Consider the following 19,187-nt stretch of genomic DNA (forward strand, 5'->3'; position numbering starts at 1 on the left):
CGGCAATATGAGAGGCCCTTAGGTGCGGGCAGGAGGATAAGAGCAACATAGAGAGTATTCTGACTTATTCCCAATGGCTAGTCTAAATGATATATAAACTAAGCAAAACATTCACCCAGTCCTCAGGTTTACCTGAGAGCCTGAACCTGGGGTGGGAAGAAGTAAAATCAAACAACAAAGGAAAGGGCAGGGAATCAGATCAGTAATATGACTATAAAAAGAACCCGTTGCCGTCAAGTCAGTTCCAACTCACAGTGACCCTACAGGACAGAGTAGAATTGCCCCATATGGTCTCCTAGAAGCAGCTGGTGGATCTGAACTACCGACCTTTCGGTGAGCAGCCAAACGCTTAACCACTGCGCCACTGGGGTCCCATGATTAACTATAGCACCAAGAAATCTTCGTGAGAAATATGGGATGCCTGCTGTATCAACCTCAAAAGGTACTCCAGAGTGATTTGTCTTGACACTCATTAATCACTTTTTGTATGTAAGAAAGGAATGAAGAAGCACAATGGAGAATGTAAAAATAAACAGGGCAACTACTCTTCAATCAATGAGCTCATAATTTAAAAGAGAAGGAAGGCTCTCTAAAACTATAATAGAAAACAGAAAGTGACAACAGAGGTATAAATTGCTATAGCAGCACAAAGAAGAGAATGTGATTAATTCCAATGGATAAAATGGGAGAGTAGTTAGTATAAAAGTTAAGCCTCGAAGAACAGGTAAAATGTTAACAGAAATATGAGGGGCCTTTTGGTGGGGTGGGAGGATAAAAGCAACATAGAAAGGGTAAGGAGTGTGCAGTCTGGGATCTGGACACAGCAAATCATTTGTAGTGGACAGAATGCAACAGTGTGTTGAAGACGAAGTGAGTAATGAGGCTGGAATAATAAGTTGAGACAAATATGGAAGGTCTTAAATGCTACTAAGGGGTTTGGACATTATTTTGGAAGCAAATGGAAACCATTTCTGAAGAAATACTATAATCAGAATTACATGCTAGATGAAACTAAGTTATGTACTTTTAGAGAAAACATCTTATGACTATAGGCATTTTACGTACCAGTGGATCACTAATTATCTCCTTCCAAAGGTGGCAAACCAAGCTCAGATTCCAATAGAGATCTTCCACAGGGAGGAAAGCAAAGATATGCCTCAGGACTTCACTAGGCAGACTACAAATGAGGCTCGGGGGTTCTTGACAGGTCAAAGTTCCAAGAAGCCCATAGTATGTATCAGGAATGGAATCAGGACCAATGTCCTCAATTTCTTGGTTAGTTTCTCCAGACTCTGTAGAGAGCTGTGACAAATAGTCCTCTGCTTCTTGCCTAACTTCTCTAGGCCTTGTGCATGACAGGGAAAAATGATGCCTTGGGGTTTTCTTAGAAACCCCATCCCACTGGCTGGTCCCTGTAGCTTGATTACTGTCTTCCTCAAATGACCGGGACCGCTTCCTTGAAGGCAGAGTAGATTCTGAAGAGCCCAATCTAGCTTCCCCATCACCTTCCTGAGGCAAGGCATAATTGCCCTCTGCAGGAAAGATCATTTCACCCTCAGAGTCCTTATAGTTGTCCTTGCCAACAGAACTGCTTTTGGCCATGTCATTGGTGCACTGCCGCCGGCCAGCTAGGAAGAATTCAGTGATATATCTTTGACGTCCTTGACCTGTAGAGAAAACCCAAACAGAATGAACAGGAAATGAATAATGACCACTGAGCCATTGTTGACTCAAGTAAAACTAACTGTTAATTATCTATGTTAATAGAGGAAAGAGAAAAGGATATATTAGTCAACTGATTACATAAATAGCGAATCCAAAAAATATTTATATTTTGCTCTATAATTTAATCTGACACACATTTGGAAAGAGATACAAACCAGTCTTTGGGTGATGTGATGACTCATGTTATACCTGGCAATACACACAAGTAGAGAGTAATATGCTGCAGACTGAACTCCTGAATGGATGGACAAAAAGTAAGCGACTGCTCACATTCAAACATAAGACTTACAAACATGCACCTCTCCTGGCTTGCTCCTACAATAGGAAATCTAAGTCTGTCTAAGTAGAAAGGAAGGTGCTTTAGGCTATTAGGATTCAGAAAAACCCACTCTTCTCATTTAACTGAGTTTCTACAACTGAGATGGAATAAGAACTTTGTTAAAATTCTTTTATTTTTATTTCCTCCTAGGTGAAGCTGACACATCAATTTATTTTTAAATAAAAAGGAGAGAGTCAGAATTGTCTTCATATTATTAGAACTTAATCTATTCTATACATTAATTCAATAGGCATTTACTAAGCACCTATGACTGAGACAAATACAAAGTAAAAAAAAACTGTATAGTGTCCCTGACCTCACGGATTTTTTAGGCACTTAACTCGTTGCCATCAAGTCAATTCCAACTCATAGTGATCCTATAGGACAGAGTAGAACTGCTCCATAGGGTTCCAAGGCTATAATCTTTATGGAAGCAGACTGCCACATCTTTCTCCCAAAGCAGCTGATGGGTTCAAACCACTGACCTTTCAGTTAGCAGCCAAGTGATTAACCACTGTGCCAGCAGGGCTCCTTTTTTAGGCACTTAAAAACCAAACAAACCAAACCCGTTGTGTTGAGTTGATTTTGATTCATATTCTGTAGGACAGAGCAAAACTGCCCCATAGAGTTTCAGAGGAGTGGCTGGTGGATTCAAACTGCCAACCTGTCGGTTAGCAGCCGAGCTCTTAACCACTGTGCCACCAGGGCTCCAGGGGAAGCCAAATGGTGATTTCAGACATCACCACTGTATTTTTAAACTCCGAAAAAATTTTTTTAAACACTAATGAAGTATTTCAACACCTTATCAGTACACAAGAATATACATGGCTCCTTTCTAAATGGCTATAGGCAAAATTCTCACTTTGGAAGATAAGAGAATGGAGGAAAACTAGATTTAGCTTTAAAAGAATTTAGAGAATTTAAATATTTTTTCTATGTTAGAAAAAAAGCAATTATAACTGCTTCTAGGACAGTTTGACAGAAATAGAGTTTTGAAATCAATAAAGCCTTAAATCCTGATATTTTCTAATTATTTGATTCAATTATACCAATATTTATTAAGAGCCTACTACATGTTCAGTGCTAGGACTACACGTTAAGCATATACATGCTGACGAAGTCTTTATCAGTAAAGAACTTACAATAGAGATAAGAAGTTGACACACAAAACAAATGAAATATCACACAATATATAATTTTGAAACTCTCATAAAATTGGTCATAGTAGTCCCAAAAAGTGAAAGAGAAGCACATATGACAATATTTAAAGAAAATCAATGCAGTGACTCTTTAAGTAGTGTCTAATAAAGATCTGAGCTGGATTCTGAAATTATATATGTCAATGGGAAATAAGGCAATCTAGATTATACTAACAGGTATTAACAAAGTAGAAATTTGTTTGGCACATAGATGGGTAGTGAAAAAACCAAACTGCCAAAAGGGGAACTTTCATGTAATAAATATCAGGTGGTGGCAACTTTGGGCTTGAGTATATAATAGTAAAATGGACACATCTTACTATAGGTTCTGGAGAAGGGTAGTGACAGGATAGAAATGGTATTCAAGAATATTAACCCAATGACATGTATGCCCATTGGTTTGGAAGAAATAAAATCTAGAGGCAAGGAGAAGGGTTACTGCAGCAGTCCAGGTACTAGGTGACAAGGGCAGTCTACCATGAATGCATTAGATGAAGAAACACTTTAGAGGAGAAAAAAATGACATGGTGAACCTAGTGACAGACTGGACAAAGAGGACTAATAAAGAGTCAAGTAATCATCATGTGTCAAGATTGGGATAATGGTAATATTGGTACATGTTTTTTATCACTTTATAATTAAGCAGCTAATGGAGTCATTCCATCACATTTTCCTGGGGCTTTTAACAACCATTATAACAGGACGGAATATTCATGGAAAACTCACAAATAATTTTAAAAGGTGTCAAACTATTACAATAGGACTACAAAATCACAGCAGCAATATTTACAAATACTTTCAAAGTGGGAGATACTCAAAGGCCACACACAACTACAGATTTTGAAATGCAAGATACTTTTTTAGAAGACATACCCCTACTCCCTCTTTTTGTTCTGGGTCTAGGATAGAGACCATGGTTCGGATCTCTGTTTGTCCATCTTTGACTGGAGAGCTGGGTCACAGCCAAGTGACTCCGAGCCAAATGTTGGCAATCGATGGCTGTAAGATGCTTCCGCTTAAACCGTCTCACTGTTTTGTACCAACAGGCAGAAGAAATGGGATACTCATTAGTTACCACCAATTCTACAAGCTACTCCGCAAATTATACTCAATTCTCAGGAATACAGTAGCTGATGACTGATTTTGGGGACTACCCCAAGCAGCTCTTTCCCTCTCCCTTATACACCCATCAACTTTTTGTCATTCCATAGTTCCTTAGCATTTCTTCCTTAGAATTTAAGAAAGAATTCTAAAATAAGATCCTGAACTGATTTTTTTTATTGTGCTTTAGATGAAGGTTTACAAAGCTAATTAGTTTCTCATTAAACAATTAATACAGATATTCTTTTGTGACATTGGTTACCAGCCCCACAATGTGTCCACACTCTCCCCTTCTCTACCTTGGGTTCCCCATCACCAGCTTTCCTGTCCCCTCCTGCCTCCTCATCCTTGCCCCTAGGTTGGTATGCCCATTTGATTTTTTTTTTTTTTTTTTTTTTTTTACTTATTATACTTTCTAGACACCCTGATAATGAAACGTTTATTCAAAAAAGGAGTTACCACTAATGGATTAACTAAGATTTGGCATCTTTTCCTTGACTTTGTCCAGACTATCTATGTTCCCATAATTCCCACAAAATTTTAAGAGCTGGTAATAGCTTTTAAAAAATAAACTCACCCACTGTCTCCTGTATATAGCAGTTTCTCTAAGTCTCAGACGCAAAAATCGGTGACTAATAAAACAAGCTGTAAATTCCTTGAGAGAAGGGCCATATTGTTTGCCTCTCTTAGCCCCCAGAGCATCTCGGTATTGGGTAATGAGTTAAGATGGAAGCAAGGCCCCCAAGTAAAAGAGAATCTAACTCACTTGTAAGGACCTTCAGAGGAGGAAATTTCATATACTCCCTTAGCAATACATTATAGCAGCAATTGTGCCTAGGATTCTGTTTGAAGAGCACCGGACGTTTTAGTTTTATATTACTCGTTCTCTGTCTGTAATCCTTCTTCATGTTTAACCAAGATTCTTCATGTTTCGGTGTCTGTTATTGTACACAAGATCTAGCTACCTCCTTATGGCATTAAAGATGAAAATATAATAGTTACACTTAAAAAGAAAAGAGGACAAGAACAGATATACAGAAGGTATCTGTTTTATTCTTTACAGGAGACAGATAAAGAGAGAATAATATCGGTTCCTGCCAGTACCGTATTTTCACAGGTCCTAAAAATACTCGAGTAAACTGTGGTAACAATTGCCAGAATCTTACTCAACATTTTCTTTAAGCATAAAAAAGGTCTAAAACGAAGGCACTAATCAATATAACTGGTATAGTTTGTATTTTCCATTGGTAATGCAACAGTCTCTCTAGTGTTAATTTTCCCCATCCCTCGGCCTCTTCAGAAATCACCCTTCCCAATGTCAGTTTATTCTTTCAAGGTTCACAGAAGTTTAAAAAAACAAAAAGGTTAAAACAAACTTCAAGAATACTTTAAGAATTTTTAAAAATGAATTCTACAGACAAAAATAGTTCTACAAGCTCCTCAGAAAGGATGCTGGAGACCTTATAACTAACCTGAATCTGGAGTTAACGTGCAGTGATGTAACGTTTAAGCAATGGCAGCAGCCTTTACAAATACACTCAGTACAACAAAAGCAGTATTGTAGAGCTTTAAAGTAGACTTGAAGTGAAAAGAACTATGTCTGAGCCCTCAACTAGTCCTAGAAGCTGTATGACTCTGGGTAACTTAATTTCTCTGAGTCTTAGAGGTATTTACAAGGATTAAATGAGAAAATGTATAAACTATAAAATCCTACACAAATACACCTATCTTCTTATTATACTTAACAAGGCTTAGATATGCCTAACTTACATAAAACATTGAAATATCTTACAAATTATAAAGGTGCCACCTAATGCAAGACATGAAGTGCATCCGCAGCCCAATGACAGCCAATTCTGTAATATAAAAATACCTTAAAAAGTAACAAGTAATATGTCCCAGTTACTTATCATAAACAGAAAATCAAACACTCCCTCCACTGTGATGGTTCTGTAAACTGCTTTTTTGTTGTTTGTTGAATATAGTCCTTTAAACTAAAAACCAACAGTCTTATTTACACATATAGAGGCAAAAAGTAAATTTTAAAAAATGAATTTGAAAATTTTCTATGCAGAACTAAAACCTAAGCTCAAAATCTGGTTATTCTCTTTTAAAAAAAATAAGACAGCAAATTTTACTGCTTCTGTTCCAAATACTTCATATTACAAAGACAACAGACTAAATACAATTTAGCCTGAATGGGGACTTTTGGTCAAACTGGCAAAAGACACAAGGTAAAGCTAGAACCGGCCATCCAGAATACAGACAAATCCTGGCCTCTAATTCAAGTGATCCAAACACACTTGGCTCAACTACAGGAACAGCTGCAGGATTCCAACCAATAAATACACGGACCCTGTACATTCAAGATATCTGACTTATCTCTGCTTTTTCTATCTCTTCAAATATCCCCAGTTGTTTCAGAGCTGTCAAGTACACAGTCTTTAACCAGAGTTAGAAATACTATAGAAAAGTTATTAATGGACAGAAAATATCTTATTTGAAGAAGGTGAAGATCTACTGCCAAAAAGGAGAGGAAAAGTTTTCATAGATAAAAATCACAAAGGAATAAGTACCACAATACCAAATCACTCAAATTCATCTGATCCAGGACCTCAGGGCAAATCATATGCCTGCTTAGCTTAACGGTATAAGTTAGGTAATAAAAGACTTCTGAAAAATAAAAGGATATATAACCAATTAGAACATTAAGCTCAGCTCAAGGGTTCATATACCCACCCACATCTACCAAAAAAAAACAAATGAAACCCATTGCCACTGAGTCAATTCCAACTCATAGCAACCCTACAGGACAGAGTAGAACTGCCCCATAGGGTTTCCAAGGAGCAGCTGGTTGATTCCAACTGCCAACCACAGCTGGTGGATTCCAACTGCCAACCTTTTGGCTAGGAGCCGAGCTCTGAACTGCTGCACCACCAGGGCTCCCCTACATCTACCATCTGCTCCTAAATTCAGCTTTTGAAAATAGTTATGTAAGACAGAAGCTGACAGATTTGTATAAAAGGCAAAAGGCACTAAAATATACAGGATAATCTTTAGAACTTTTTTCTGCAAAAAGTGAGAATGATTTTATCCTAGCCTTCCCAAACTATAACAGTGATGACCTAATAAAAACATTCTGAGACAGCAAAGATGAACATCAACTAGATATTAATATCTTAATCACATGCCTAAGAGTCAAAAAGACAGTAAGTGTGCTCCAAGAAGGTAAGGAACTATTCTGTATTTTTCACTGCTGTAGCCTCTGCACCTAGCATAATGCTAGACACAAAGAACATGTTCAATAAATGTTGAGTCAGTGAAGGAAGGTGAAGAGAGCAATGTAAAAGTAGTATGGTTGAATGGTATCTTAGTTATCTAGTGCTGCTATAATAGAATTACCGCAAGTGGATGGTTTTAACAAAGAAAAATTTATTCTCTCACAGTCTAGGAGGCTAGAAGTCCGAATTCAGGGTGCCAGCTCCAGGGGAAGGCTTTCTCTGTTGGCTCTAGGGGAAGGTCTTTGTCATCAATCTTCCCGTGGTCTAGGAGCTTCTCAGTGCAGGGACCCCAGGTCCAAAGAACGCACTCCCCTTCTGGTTCTTCATTCTTGGTGGTAGGAGGTCTCCCGTCTTTCTGCTCACTTCTCTCTTTTATATCTCAAAAAAACCCGACTCAAGACATAACCTAACCGTGTAGATTGATTCCTGCCTCATTAACATAACTGCCTCTAATCCTGCCTCATTAACATCACAGAGGTTAGGATTTACAACAATAGGATAATCACACTAGGTCACAAAATGGTGGACAACCACTCAATACTGGGAATCATGGCCTAGCCAAGTTGACACACATTTTGGGGGAACACAATTCTGTCCATGACAGGTGGTATAGGAACCTAAGCCCTAGATCACTAGGCATTTGTTGTAGAACTGTTTTTATGTAGAACTTGGCAAGGGCAGACTACATAGGGATACTTCCTTAAACGTACCACACCAGACAGACAAGAGAAAATCAAAAATACCCAAAAGGCACTGTTTGGAAAAAGTAGGTAATATGGCTAGGGGTAGATTTATAATTTTATTTGATAAAATACATCTGAATATTAGATGCTTGCTGAGAAGATTAAATGTTTGCTGAAATCTAACAAAGGCACAGTAGCAAAAAAAAAGAAAAAAAAAGAGCTAACAGGTCTAAGTGGAACAGAGTGTTCTGCTTCTAGAAAGTTCTGGTATATTCTAGTATATTCTGACATGAAGCTATCATGGAATGAACTAAGGTTAACAACTAGGGGGAAGTGTGCATAGACTGAGAGATCTGGCTTATGTGTATTAATATACATTGCTTATATTGTACATCTGTAATGGTGTCACCTGGGTTATGACTGATTCACTGGGAAGTAGAGCTAACACTTTTATTGGATTTACATATCAAAAATTATGTTTCTGATTTCAGCTAGAGGTCAGAAAACCCAAACTGCATTTTATCTGTCTCTCAAGTCTCTAAGAGATGAAGTTCTATAATATGCAGAAGTGGAAGCCAGGGCCCTGGGTCTCTCCTCTGTCTTCTGGAGTCAAAAGACCTTCTCCACTTAGCAGGTATATTACTTAATCACTAAAAGCCTTGATTTCTAACAAAGCATTGATGTGGCAGAAAAGTTAGGTTTCTTTACATCATAAAGTTCACTGATGGGGAATGAGAGACAGGGCTACAAAAGTAATTTGGAGCCACATACTATGTTGTTGTTGTTGCTGTTGTGTGCCGTTGAGTCAACTGTGACTCACAGCGACCCCAAAGGACAGAGCAGAACTTCCTCATAGTGCTTCCTAGGCTATAATCTTTACAGAAGTAGATTGCCACATCTTTCTCCCACACAGCGGCTGGAAGGTTCAAACTGCTGACCTTTTGGTTAGCAGCTGAGAGCTTAACCATTGCGCCACCAGGGCTCCTTCCCGCAGACTATTAAAAAAAAAACAAACCCACTGCCACCATCTAGTTGATTCTGACTCACAGCAACCATATAGAACAGAGTACAATTGCCCCATAGGGTTTCCTAGGCTGTAATCTTTAGGGCATCAGACTGCCATATGTTTCTCCCACAGAGAGGCAGGTAGGTTTGAACCTCTGACCTTTTATTTAGCAGCCAAGCACTTAACCACTATGCCACCAGGACCACAAAAGGTCCTTAAATATAATGTTAAGGAAATTAGACTTATCTTGTAAGCAATTTGGGGAATCATCTAGTTTTAAAGTAGGGCCATTACACAATCAAATTCACATTTTAGAATAGTTAACTCTGGAGATAGGGTGGAGGACGGGTAGATTTGGAAACTGTCGGGAAAATAAGTCAGAAAGTGACCTCAATAACCTAGAGAGCAGATGATGAAGGCCTAATATAAGCAGCAGCAATAGGGAAGAGGGGGCAGTTGAGATATACTTAGAAATAAATATCAACAAGACTTTTTTGACAAGACTGGAGGAGAAAGATGAAAGAGAAAAAACAACAAAGATAACTCATTTCTAGCTAGAATATTAAGGGAGAGAATAATGTTATTAACCATGTTAAGGAGTGAAAGAAAAATAGTGTTTTTGCTTTAATCATTTTTTCCTGGAATGAAGGGGAGGCTTAAAGTTTTCAGTTTGGAAAATAATTGTTTGTATTGCTTTGTTTTAAAGGTATCTGTGGAATATCAGGTTAAGGTACTTTGAAATATGAGACTTATCCTCAAGGCATGTGAATGACAGTGAAGACATAACATTGAGGTGCTTTGGTGGCAGATAAATTTGTAGGAGTAAGTGCTTTCACAGCTAGAAGACCAAAGGCAGATCCCATAAAACCAGCCTAGGAAGGAAAGAGGAATATGATAAGCAGAGAAAAGAAAATGGCTACAAATCTGAAATTACAGTTCTAAGTCTAATACCAATAGTTTGGTGTCTCTGCACAAGCACAAATCACAAAATATGTCAAATAATCATGATACCAATGACCAGAGCTGAATGCCACATAAACATGATACAACACAAGAAAGAGAAAGCAGTCAGGCAGCAAATCATAATGCCAATGATGACAACATATGAAATGAGACAAAAAAGGCCAGACCACAAACTCTAAAAGCCTGCACAAAAGCAACGGGCAGTCCAAGACCCCAGAAATAGCTCTATTAGCTTACTGTGTAGATCCCTCCCCCCTGGATCAAGCTTTTACTCCGGAAAATCATAGGGGCTGTGCGACAGAGTCATACACATTATCATCTAGCTATCCAAAGGAGAATACAGAGCAAAATAAGTTCATAAAGGAGATACCAAAAAAACCAAACTCACTGCCTGCTGAGTTGATTCCAACTCATAGCGACTCTATAGAAGACAGAGTAGAACTGCCCCCATAGGGTTTCCAAGGCTGTAAATCTTTATGGAAGCAGACTGCCACATCTTTCTCCCTCAGAGCAGCTGATCCGTTCAAACCGCCAACCTTTTGGTTAGTAGCTGAGTACTTAACCACTGCACCACCACAGCTGTAGAACTGGATTTGGAACACCAATTAAGAGACCAATTATCTTGAATTTGAAATATTCCATCCTATTTTGAATCCATGTGCCCTGATTTGGGTTTTAAAAAAACAGGGAAACTGGAGACACAAGGCAAGAGGAAGTGGAGTCATTTGTAATTAGGGTGGGGAAAGGGGAGAGCATTAGCAGAAAAGAGTAAGCATGAAGATACCAGATGCCTCACCTTCCACTTTGCAGTGACTCCAACAGCATCAGCAAGAACTAATGCTTGGCATCTCTTCTAAAACTATGCATTTCAAAGCAAGTTTATGCCGTCCTTTTTTTGAAGCAGCAAGATACAATGAAACAAGAACTATGGCAAAGCTGATACTTGTATCTATTCTGTCTCCAATAACTATCCATATTACTCAGCAAGTTAACTTAACCAAATTCAATCTGCTCATCAGTAAAATGGACTTATTTCATAGGCTCATACCAAGGTCTTTTTTTATGTCTGCTTAATTTACTTTAGCACAGTCCCAGGCACTAGCAGACACTCAACAGCTGCTACCATTCTTCCTTCCAGAGAACAGTGTTATTATATACTACCCTGGGAAAATCACTAATTAATTTAGGCCTTAATTTTCTCATGTATTAAACCTGAATGATGCCTTACACAGTTGTTTGCGGATTAGACAATAAATGTAAAGAGCTCTGTAAACCACAGACTGCAATACAAAATGTAAAGCACAATTGTTTTTAAGCCTGGAAAATACTGGCAACTTCCATTTTATCCCTAATGGAACTGAAAACACCAAGAAGTTTAATGACTAGTAAGTAGTAAGGTCGGGTAAAGAACCCAACACCTACCCTAGCGTTCTTTTCCATCACCCCATACAGCTTGCTCAGATCACAACGTTCCCTCCAAAAGTTCAAGGCCTTCCTATATCACCTTAATCTTCTTAATATTCCGGTAAGGGGAAGGGAGGCTACAAATGAAAGAGAAGCAAAAGAGCAGAATAAAATGACTTGCCCAAGGTCAAAACATTAGAGCAGAAAACGAAATCCTGGTTTGCCAGGAGCTAAGGCCACGTCTACCCTCCCGACTGCTGTAACTACCAAAAAACTACAAGCTCTCCCCTTCCTGGACTTCAGAAAGCAGTCTGGGGGTGCGGGGCCGTGGCCCTAACTCACTTCAGCGACCCCTCAGGCCTCCTCGGTGCACACCCACCGCGCCCCTCCACGTCGACCACAGCTGGGCGAGCCCCCCTCCCACACCCACGTTCGGCCCTGGGCCCGCACTTCCCCACGACCCCCACGAACCCAGTGCCCCCCTAAGGCCGGACCCCCGCTCAGGCCCCCAAAAGGTTAAGTTTCCCACACGGCAGAGCCCCGCCCGCGCTCTCTGCCACGTCTGTGGCCTCACGCACTATGGCGCTCCGGACCAGGGCTGCCGCGCCGCGGATCCTGTCACTGCCGCTGCGGCCGGTGCTGGGGCCTCCCAGTCTCCAAGCCCCAGCGTTCCCAGGGCAGCGCGAGCTCCTCCTGTGGCCCCGAATATGAGCACCGAGAATTCCGCGGACTTCCTCCGCGAGCTCCGCCCCCCGCCGCAGCCCCGGGAAGAGTCCGCCGCAGAGCTGACGGACTGCTCCCGCGGCCAATCGGACGCCCGCCCAGTGGAGGCGCGGCCACCCACTAGTGGATCACGCCCAGTTCGTGTTTTTCGCTGTGGCGGAGGAGACGAGGGGGAACTTTCCCAGAGTTCCTTTGAGCTCCTTGGGTGCCCTCGGAGGGGCTGCGACGAGAAAACGGGTGGGTGGGCTGGATTTGGATTGGGTGAGGAAGGGGGCGGTGCAGCGAAATGCACGGAAGTGCGCGGAGGCGCTACCCTGTTATTGAGAAGAGGCACCGACTGCTCCATGGTGATAAGTGTATTAACTGGGGTGGAGCTGGAGGCGACAAGGAATTGCAGTGGCACCCTTCATTCATTCCTTCAACAGATGTTTATGCAGGCAATTTGCAGAGGAAATAACATACGTGGAATTTGCCATCGAAGAAAACTAAATTATACTCCCTAAATCTTCCCTTACTCCAGCCCCGCGCCTCTGTGTCTCAGCTTCCTTTTCTAGAAACGGACAGAAGGATAATAACCCTTTCTACTGTGGCTGTTTTGAGGATTAAAGCAGATAAGCGAAGGCACTTTGAAAATTGTAAGCCATTAGTACAAATGTGATCCACCGGCTGTATGCTAAGGGCTGAGCCACCGCAGTCTTACAAATGTGTATGCAGGGCCCCGAGGTGCGGGTGTGCCCACTACTCCCACAGTTCATACTGTTTTATTTCTTCGTTGTCTAGCCAACAACACCCTCATTATCTAATGTTTTTAACCAAAAAATAATTAAACTTAAAAACAATTAGACACAACCCCCAAGAAATGCATTCTCTTAGACCCACCCCATCAGTGGTATTTTATATAAACAATTACTGCACATACGTACGTATGTGTCTCTGGTAAATTAGATCAGCAATTCACAAAGTCTTTTTATAATACACTATCTCATCCGTTGGAAGAATTATTCTGTGTTAGGAATCAGCAGCTTCTATCATTTGAGACAGGTCAAGTGGGGAGAGGGGTGTGAAGTGTGATCCATCCTGTTAGGATATCGGGTAACCAACCTAAGGACCAGCTGCTCTCAGGGGAACAGAATTCGGACAGTAGCCGGCTGGCGGGGCAGGGGCTGGAGTGGGTTTAGGGGTAGTTCTCGGTTGTCTCGTAGAAGAAATCACGTACAGGAAGCGGAAACGACGCTCGTGAGTGAGTGAGTGAGTGGGTGGCTGGGTGGCTGGGTGATGCGTGTCTCCGGGAGAAGCCGAGACCCCAACCCTTTCTCAGATATAACACCCACGGCTAATTGCCCTTTCTCCCCTCTCCTCACTCCAGCACCATTTTAGGCGACTTGAGCAGGTGAGAGAATCCCGTCTCCTGCTGCCGTCCTCATCTTGCCTTGAAGGAGAGGGCATTCGGAGGCTTGGTCGCTCTGCCAGCCACCCCCCGCCCCGCCCGACTCCCCGTCCCACGCCCTGCCCCGGACCTGGCCTGGGTGTGCTCTGGGACTGCGGCCGCGTTGTCATGGCCACGCCCAGGGGTCGCGAGGAGGCAGCAGCTGCGGTAAGGAGGCCTGAGCAGGGGCCGAAGCGGCTCTGCAGGCTGGTGCAGGAAGGCCAGCTGCGTGCTCTGCAGGAGGAGGTGCAGAGGATGGGAGGTCCGGCTGTGAGGTGCCCGGGGCCAGCGGGAGACACCCTCCTGCACTGCGCCGCTCGCCATGGACATCGGGACATCCTTGCCTATCTGGCTGAGGTCTGGGAGATGGACATCGAGGCCACCAACCGAGATTACAAGAGACCTCTGCATGAAGCTGCCTCCATGGGCCACCGGGACTGCGTGCGGTATCTGCTGGGCAGAGGAGCCTCTGTCGACTGCCTCAAGAAGGCAGACTGGTAGGTGGTGTGCTTTCCAGGGAGGCACTTCGTTCGTAAAACCATAGCTTTCCTCAACTCCTTGTTCTAACCTCAGACCTGTTCAGTGGCAGGATCGTCTTTCCCCAGCCTTCCCCTATAGGCCAGATGACCAACAGTTTATATTGTTTCTAACCTTGTAGAGTTAACTGTTTGGTCAGGGCAATCACTTTGTTTTAGAAAGCAGAGAACGGTTACAGATAGAATATAATCAATGAATTGTATGTACTACATACATATGGTATGAATTCCAGGATGTGATGTTCTTCTGGGGACTTCGAGCTAAATTACTGCCTCACCAGTTGCATTTTTTAAACTTTTTATTTTGAAGTAATTAGTAGATTGACAGAAAGTTGCAAAGAAATGGTCAGTGACATCCCATGCACCCTTCCCCCAGTCTCCCTCAACATTTACATTTTACAAAACCCCATTACCATCAAGCCGATTCCAACTCACAGCAACTCTATAGGACAGAGTAGAACTGCCCCATAGGGTTTCCAAGGCTGTAATCTTTACAGAAGCAGACTGCCACATTTTTCTCCTGCGGAGCAGCTGATAAGCTGGAACCACTGACCTTTTGGTTAACAGCTGAGGGCTTACTGTGCCACCAGGGCTCTTTAAGTAACCATAGTACAGTAACAAAACCAAGAAATCGGAATTGGTACAATCCATAGGTCTTATTCAGATTTCACCAGTTATACATGCACTCGTATATGAATAGCTCTGTGCAATTTTATCACATGTGTAGTCATGCATAACTACCACTACAATCAAGATACTCAACTGTACCATCAGCAAAAACCAATTAGACTTTACGTGTTAGATTTACATCATTGTTAGTACTCAGTCTTAAGGTCCATAATATAATAAAGTTCCTGCCTGCAAATGATTCCTGGTTTGATATAAACAAGAAATACAGCAGACATGTAGTTAAATAAAGTACATCTTATCCACTTGGGTGGGGGAGTAGATATGCTTTGAGAGTTGCAATTTGGCCCATAGAAGATGCTGCATTAGACTGATTTTCTTGGGCTGCTGGTATATTCGTTTAAAAACAGTTCCAAGAGACATATTATCTCATATACTCCTCAAAACAACTCTGTTGATAAGGGAATAGCTTCTCAAATTCATTAAAAGGACAAGCTTCATTTGTTTATGTATTTGGTGGGGTATAGTCACAGTGATAACATTTTGCCCATTCCTACCTTTCTGTCTTTATGAAATACCTTCTTTTTTCCCTATTTTTCCAATTATCCTGCCTTACTCAAGATTCATTCTGTCTGTGAAGCTCTTCCTGAATATTCCAGCCCCCAATTATCTGGGTTTCTCCCTCCTAATTCATTTCTCATTCCCTATCATTACCAGGAGGTCCCTGGGTGGTGCAAATAGTTTGCACTCAACTACTAGCCTAAGATTAGCAGTTCAAACCCACTCAGCAGCACCACAGAAGAAAAGCCTGGCAATCTGCTACTGTAAAGATTACCGTCAAGAACTGTAGAGTACACAGTTCTGTAGAGCAGTTCTACTCTGTAACATATGGGGTCGCTAGGAGTCAGAATCGACTCAACAGCAATGGTACCATTACCACACCACACACACAAACACACACAAAAATAGTGTTGGTAATTAATTAATATAGCAAGCTTAGACAAGACCTTAGAGATCGTCTACTTATACTGAGCTCCCACTATGTGCCAGACACGGGTTCTATAGACTGGGGATAAATAAGACCAGCCCTTGCTTTCCAGGAGTCATTGCTCCCTGATTTTACATACAAAAACTGGAAACTCAGAGAAGTAAAATGTCTTACCCAAAATCATTTATGTGGGAGAAGAGCAAGGCCAGAGCTACCTCCCTTGATTTAATGTATTTCACTATCCCATGATTGTTGGGCACAACCCAGTTCGGAAATTTATTGTAACCACACTGTTTCATTTGTGTAAATGTTGCCTCATCAATGTATGCTTCTTATGGATAGAGGCTATGTCAAATGCTCTTTTATAACTCCTTTTCAGCACAGTTTAATTAAGAAATAGATACTGATTGAAGTGAATGGGAAAAAATCAGCAGAGTACCTCTTATGCAAATATTATTCAGGGCCAAGTGTCGATGGCTTTTATTAGCTCCATCCCAATTCAGTGCTTTACTATGAACTAGTTCAGAAGCAGCTTTGCCTCCTAAGTACTCCACTCCTGTAGGTACACACTCATCACAATCATTTTCCCCTTGTTATTTCCCCCAGGGTCCTCATGGCAGGCAGAGAAGTTGCCACTCAGAGCTGTTTTCCTACTTTGTAGGTCCTGAATCCTCTAGGTTTTCCATCTATGCCAAAGATGTTCATTTTCTGAAGACCTGGCCAGTCATTTTATAATGTCTCAGCTATCCTCCCATCTGACAGCTTATCTTAATTGGCTTTAGGACTCCTCTAATGATGGCTTGCACAAGGAAGAATCTCAACGTGATCCAAGACCTTGTGGAACATGGCGCCAATCCACTCCTGAAGAACAAAGACGGCTGGAACAGTTTCCACATCGCCAGCCGAGAAGGTGACCCTTTGATCCTCCAGTACTTGCTCTCTGTTTCCCCAGCTTCCTGGAAGACAGAGAGCAAAATTAGAAGAACTCCTCTGCACACTGCAGGTATGGCCCACAGCTCTGCAGGGATGCAGGTACAAACGTGTAGCATGCTTCACAAGCACTGCAGAGCATTATCTAGTTCAAGTCACCCTTTCTGCCACCACCCCCTGGGGAAATGAAGGATTTTGGAAAATAAAGGGCAGGGAATAAGAACACCTTTGGTGTATTTTGGCATATAAGGAGTTTCTGAAGCTAATGTAACTTGACACTTAGCATGCTCTTCTTTCTTGTATTAACTTTTCTTGTATATTTGACTTATCCTCCCTAGTTCGATGGTAAGCTGGTTCTGTCCCTTACTAAGTCTTTGACCTTAAGACATTTCCAGATAAAGAGAAATTAAGGGAATTCGTAAAAACCAAACCAAACTTACAAGTAATATTAAAGGGAGTCCTTCGGTTAGAGAACCAACAGCAACAGAGAACAACCAGAGTCTAGGACACAGGACAGCATCAGGCAGATACCAACCTAGGTAAAGAACTCTCAATAATAAAACAAAACTAAAAGACTAGAAACAGGAAAACAGAGACGTCAATCTGTAAATGATGAGAACATCAAAACAATAAAAGAGGGAGCAAATGATGTAGGTATAGAACGTTCAAATGGAAAGGAAGTCAAGGCAGTATCAAGTAATAAAAGATGGGTTCAAACTTAGGACGATAAAGGTAAATTTCAACATAACCACAAAGAAAGTTAACAAACTTACACATCAGAATAAAGAAAAATATAAAGACTCAGTAAACACAAAGTCTATAACAAAAGAAAAGAAAAGAAAATCCACAAACAAAAGGAATTCAGCACAGGAAAGTAAGAAAGAAAATGTGAGCACCGCGAGAAAAAAAAAACACACACAAAAATATGGCAGCAATAAACTCCTACCTATTGATAATCACACTGAATGCAAATGACTTAAATGCACCTGTAAAGAGACAGAGTGGCAGAATGGGTAAAAAAGTACAACCCATCAATATGCTGTCTATAAGAGACACACCTTAGATACAAAGACATAAATAAAAATCAAAAGATGAAAAAAAATATTTCACGCAAACAGTAACCAAAAAAGGGCAGGAGTGGCAATACTAATCTCAGATAAAATAGACTTTAAGGCAAAATCAACCATAAAAGACAAGAAAGGACATTATATAATGATTAAAGGGACAATCCACCAAGAAGATATAACCTTAATAAATATCTGTGTGCTCAATGAGAGCACTCCAAAATACATAAACTCTAACAGCACTGAAACGAGAAATAGACAGCTCCACAGTAATAGTAGGAGATGTCAGCATACCACTCTTGGTAAAGGACAGAACATCTGGAAAGAAATTCAACAAAGATATAGAAGATCCAAAGGCCAAAATCAACCAACTTGACCTCATAGACATTTATAGAACACCCCACCCAACAGCAGCAAAGTATACATTCATTTCCAATGCACGTGGAACATTCTCCGGAATAGACCACATTTTAGACCACAAAGCAACTCTCAATAAAATCCAAAACATTTAAATAATGCAAAGCGTTCCCTCTGATCACAATGCCGTAAAAGTAGAAATGAATAACAGGAAGAGCAAGGAAAAAAATCAGTTACATGGAAACCGAATAACACCTTGCTTAAAAACAACTGGGTTGTTTTTTGTCTGAAAAAAATCAGAGAAGGAACTTTAAAAATCACTAGAATCAAATAAGAATGAAAATGCATCATACCAAAACCTTTGGGACACAACAAAGGCAGTGCTCAGAGTCAATTTATAGCAATAAATGCACACATCAAAAAAGAACAGGCCAAAATCAAAATGTTAGCCCTACAACTCAAATAAATAGAAAACAGAAAAAGAAGCTCACAGCCACCAGAAGAAAGGAAATAATAAAGATTAGAGCAGAAATAAATAGGGAACAGAAAAACAAGAGAAAGAATCAACAAGACCAAAAGTAGGTTCTTTGAAAAGATCAACAAATCGACAAATCATTGACCAAACTGACAAAAGAAACGCAGGAGAGGAAGAAAATAACCCATATAAGAAATGAGACAGGGACATTACAACAGACCCAAATGAAAAAAAAGGATCATAATAGAATACTATGAAAAATTCTACTACAACAAATTTGAGAACCTAAAGGAAATGGACAAAATTCTAGAAACACACTACCTACCTAAACTAACACAAACTGAGATAGAAAATCTGAGCAGACCCAAAACAAGAGAAGA

At 40.9% G+C, this 19,187-nt stretch overlaps 2 protein-coding genes across 13 annotated transcripts in view; one reads left to right on the forward strand and one right to left on the reverse strand.

Moving 5' to 3' along the window:
- FBH1 (F-box DNA helicase 1) overlaps positions 1–12,408 on the reverse strand; it is a 48,843-nt gene extending 36,435 nt beyond the window's left edge. For 2 of the 12 annotated variants that reach the window (XM_023734411.1, XM_023734413.1), the window contains exons 1-3: positions 5,111–7,187; positions 4,117–4,272; positions 1,066–1,667 (exon numbers count right to left, since the gene is read on the reverse strand). In XM_023734411.1, the coding sequence (XP_023590179.1) occupies positions 1,066–1,667; positions 4,117–4,272; positions 5,111–5,252 (900 nt within the window). In that variant the 5' untranslated portion in view covers positions 5,253–7,187. Of the gene's footprint in view, positions 1–1,065; positions 1,668–4,116; positions 4,273–5,110; positions 7,203–11,699; positions 11,819–12,259 lie in introns of those variants that run through there. The other 10 variants (XM_023734409.1, XM_023734415.1, XM_023734410.1 and 7 more) reach the window with 10 other exon arrangements.
- A 1,551-nt stretch (positions 12,409–13,959) lies between these two features.
- Positions 13,960–19,187, forward strand: part of ANKRD16 (ankyrin repeat domain 16) — a 24,040-nt gene continuing 18,812 nt past the window's right edge. The window contains exons 1-2 of the mRNA XM_023734421.1: positions 13,960–14,327; positions 16,764–16,984. Of these exons, the coding sequence (XP_023590189.1) occupies positions 13,960–14,327; positions 16,764–16,984 (589 nt within the window). The remainder of the gene's footprint in view (positions 14,328–16,763; positions 16,985–19,187) is intronic.

The sequence above is a fragment of the Trichechus manatus genome, unplaced genomic scaffold, assembly GCF_000243295.1.
Source record: "Trichechus manatus latirostris isolate Lorelei unplaced genomic scaffold, TriManLat1.0 scaffold00067, whole genome shotgun sequence".
NCBI classification, from domain to species: domain Eukaryota; kingdom Metazoa; phylum Chordata; class Mammalia; order Sirenia; family Trichechidae; genus Trichechus; species Trichechus manatus.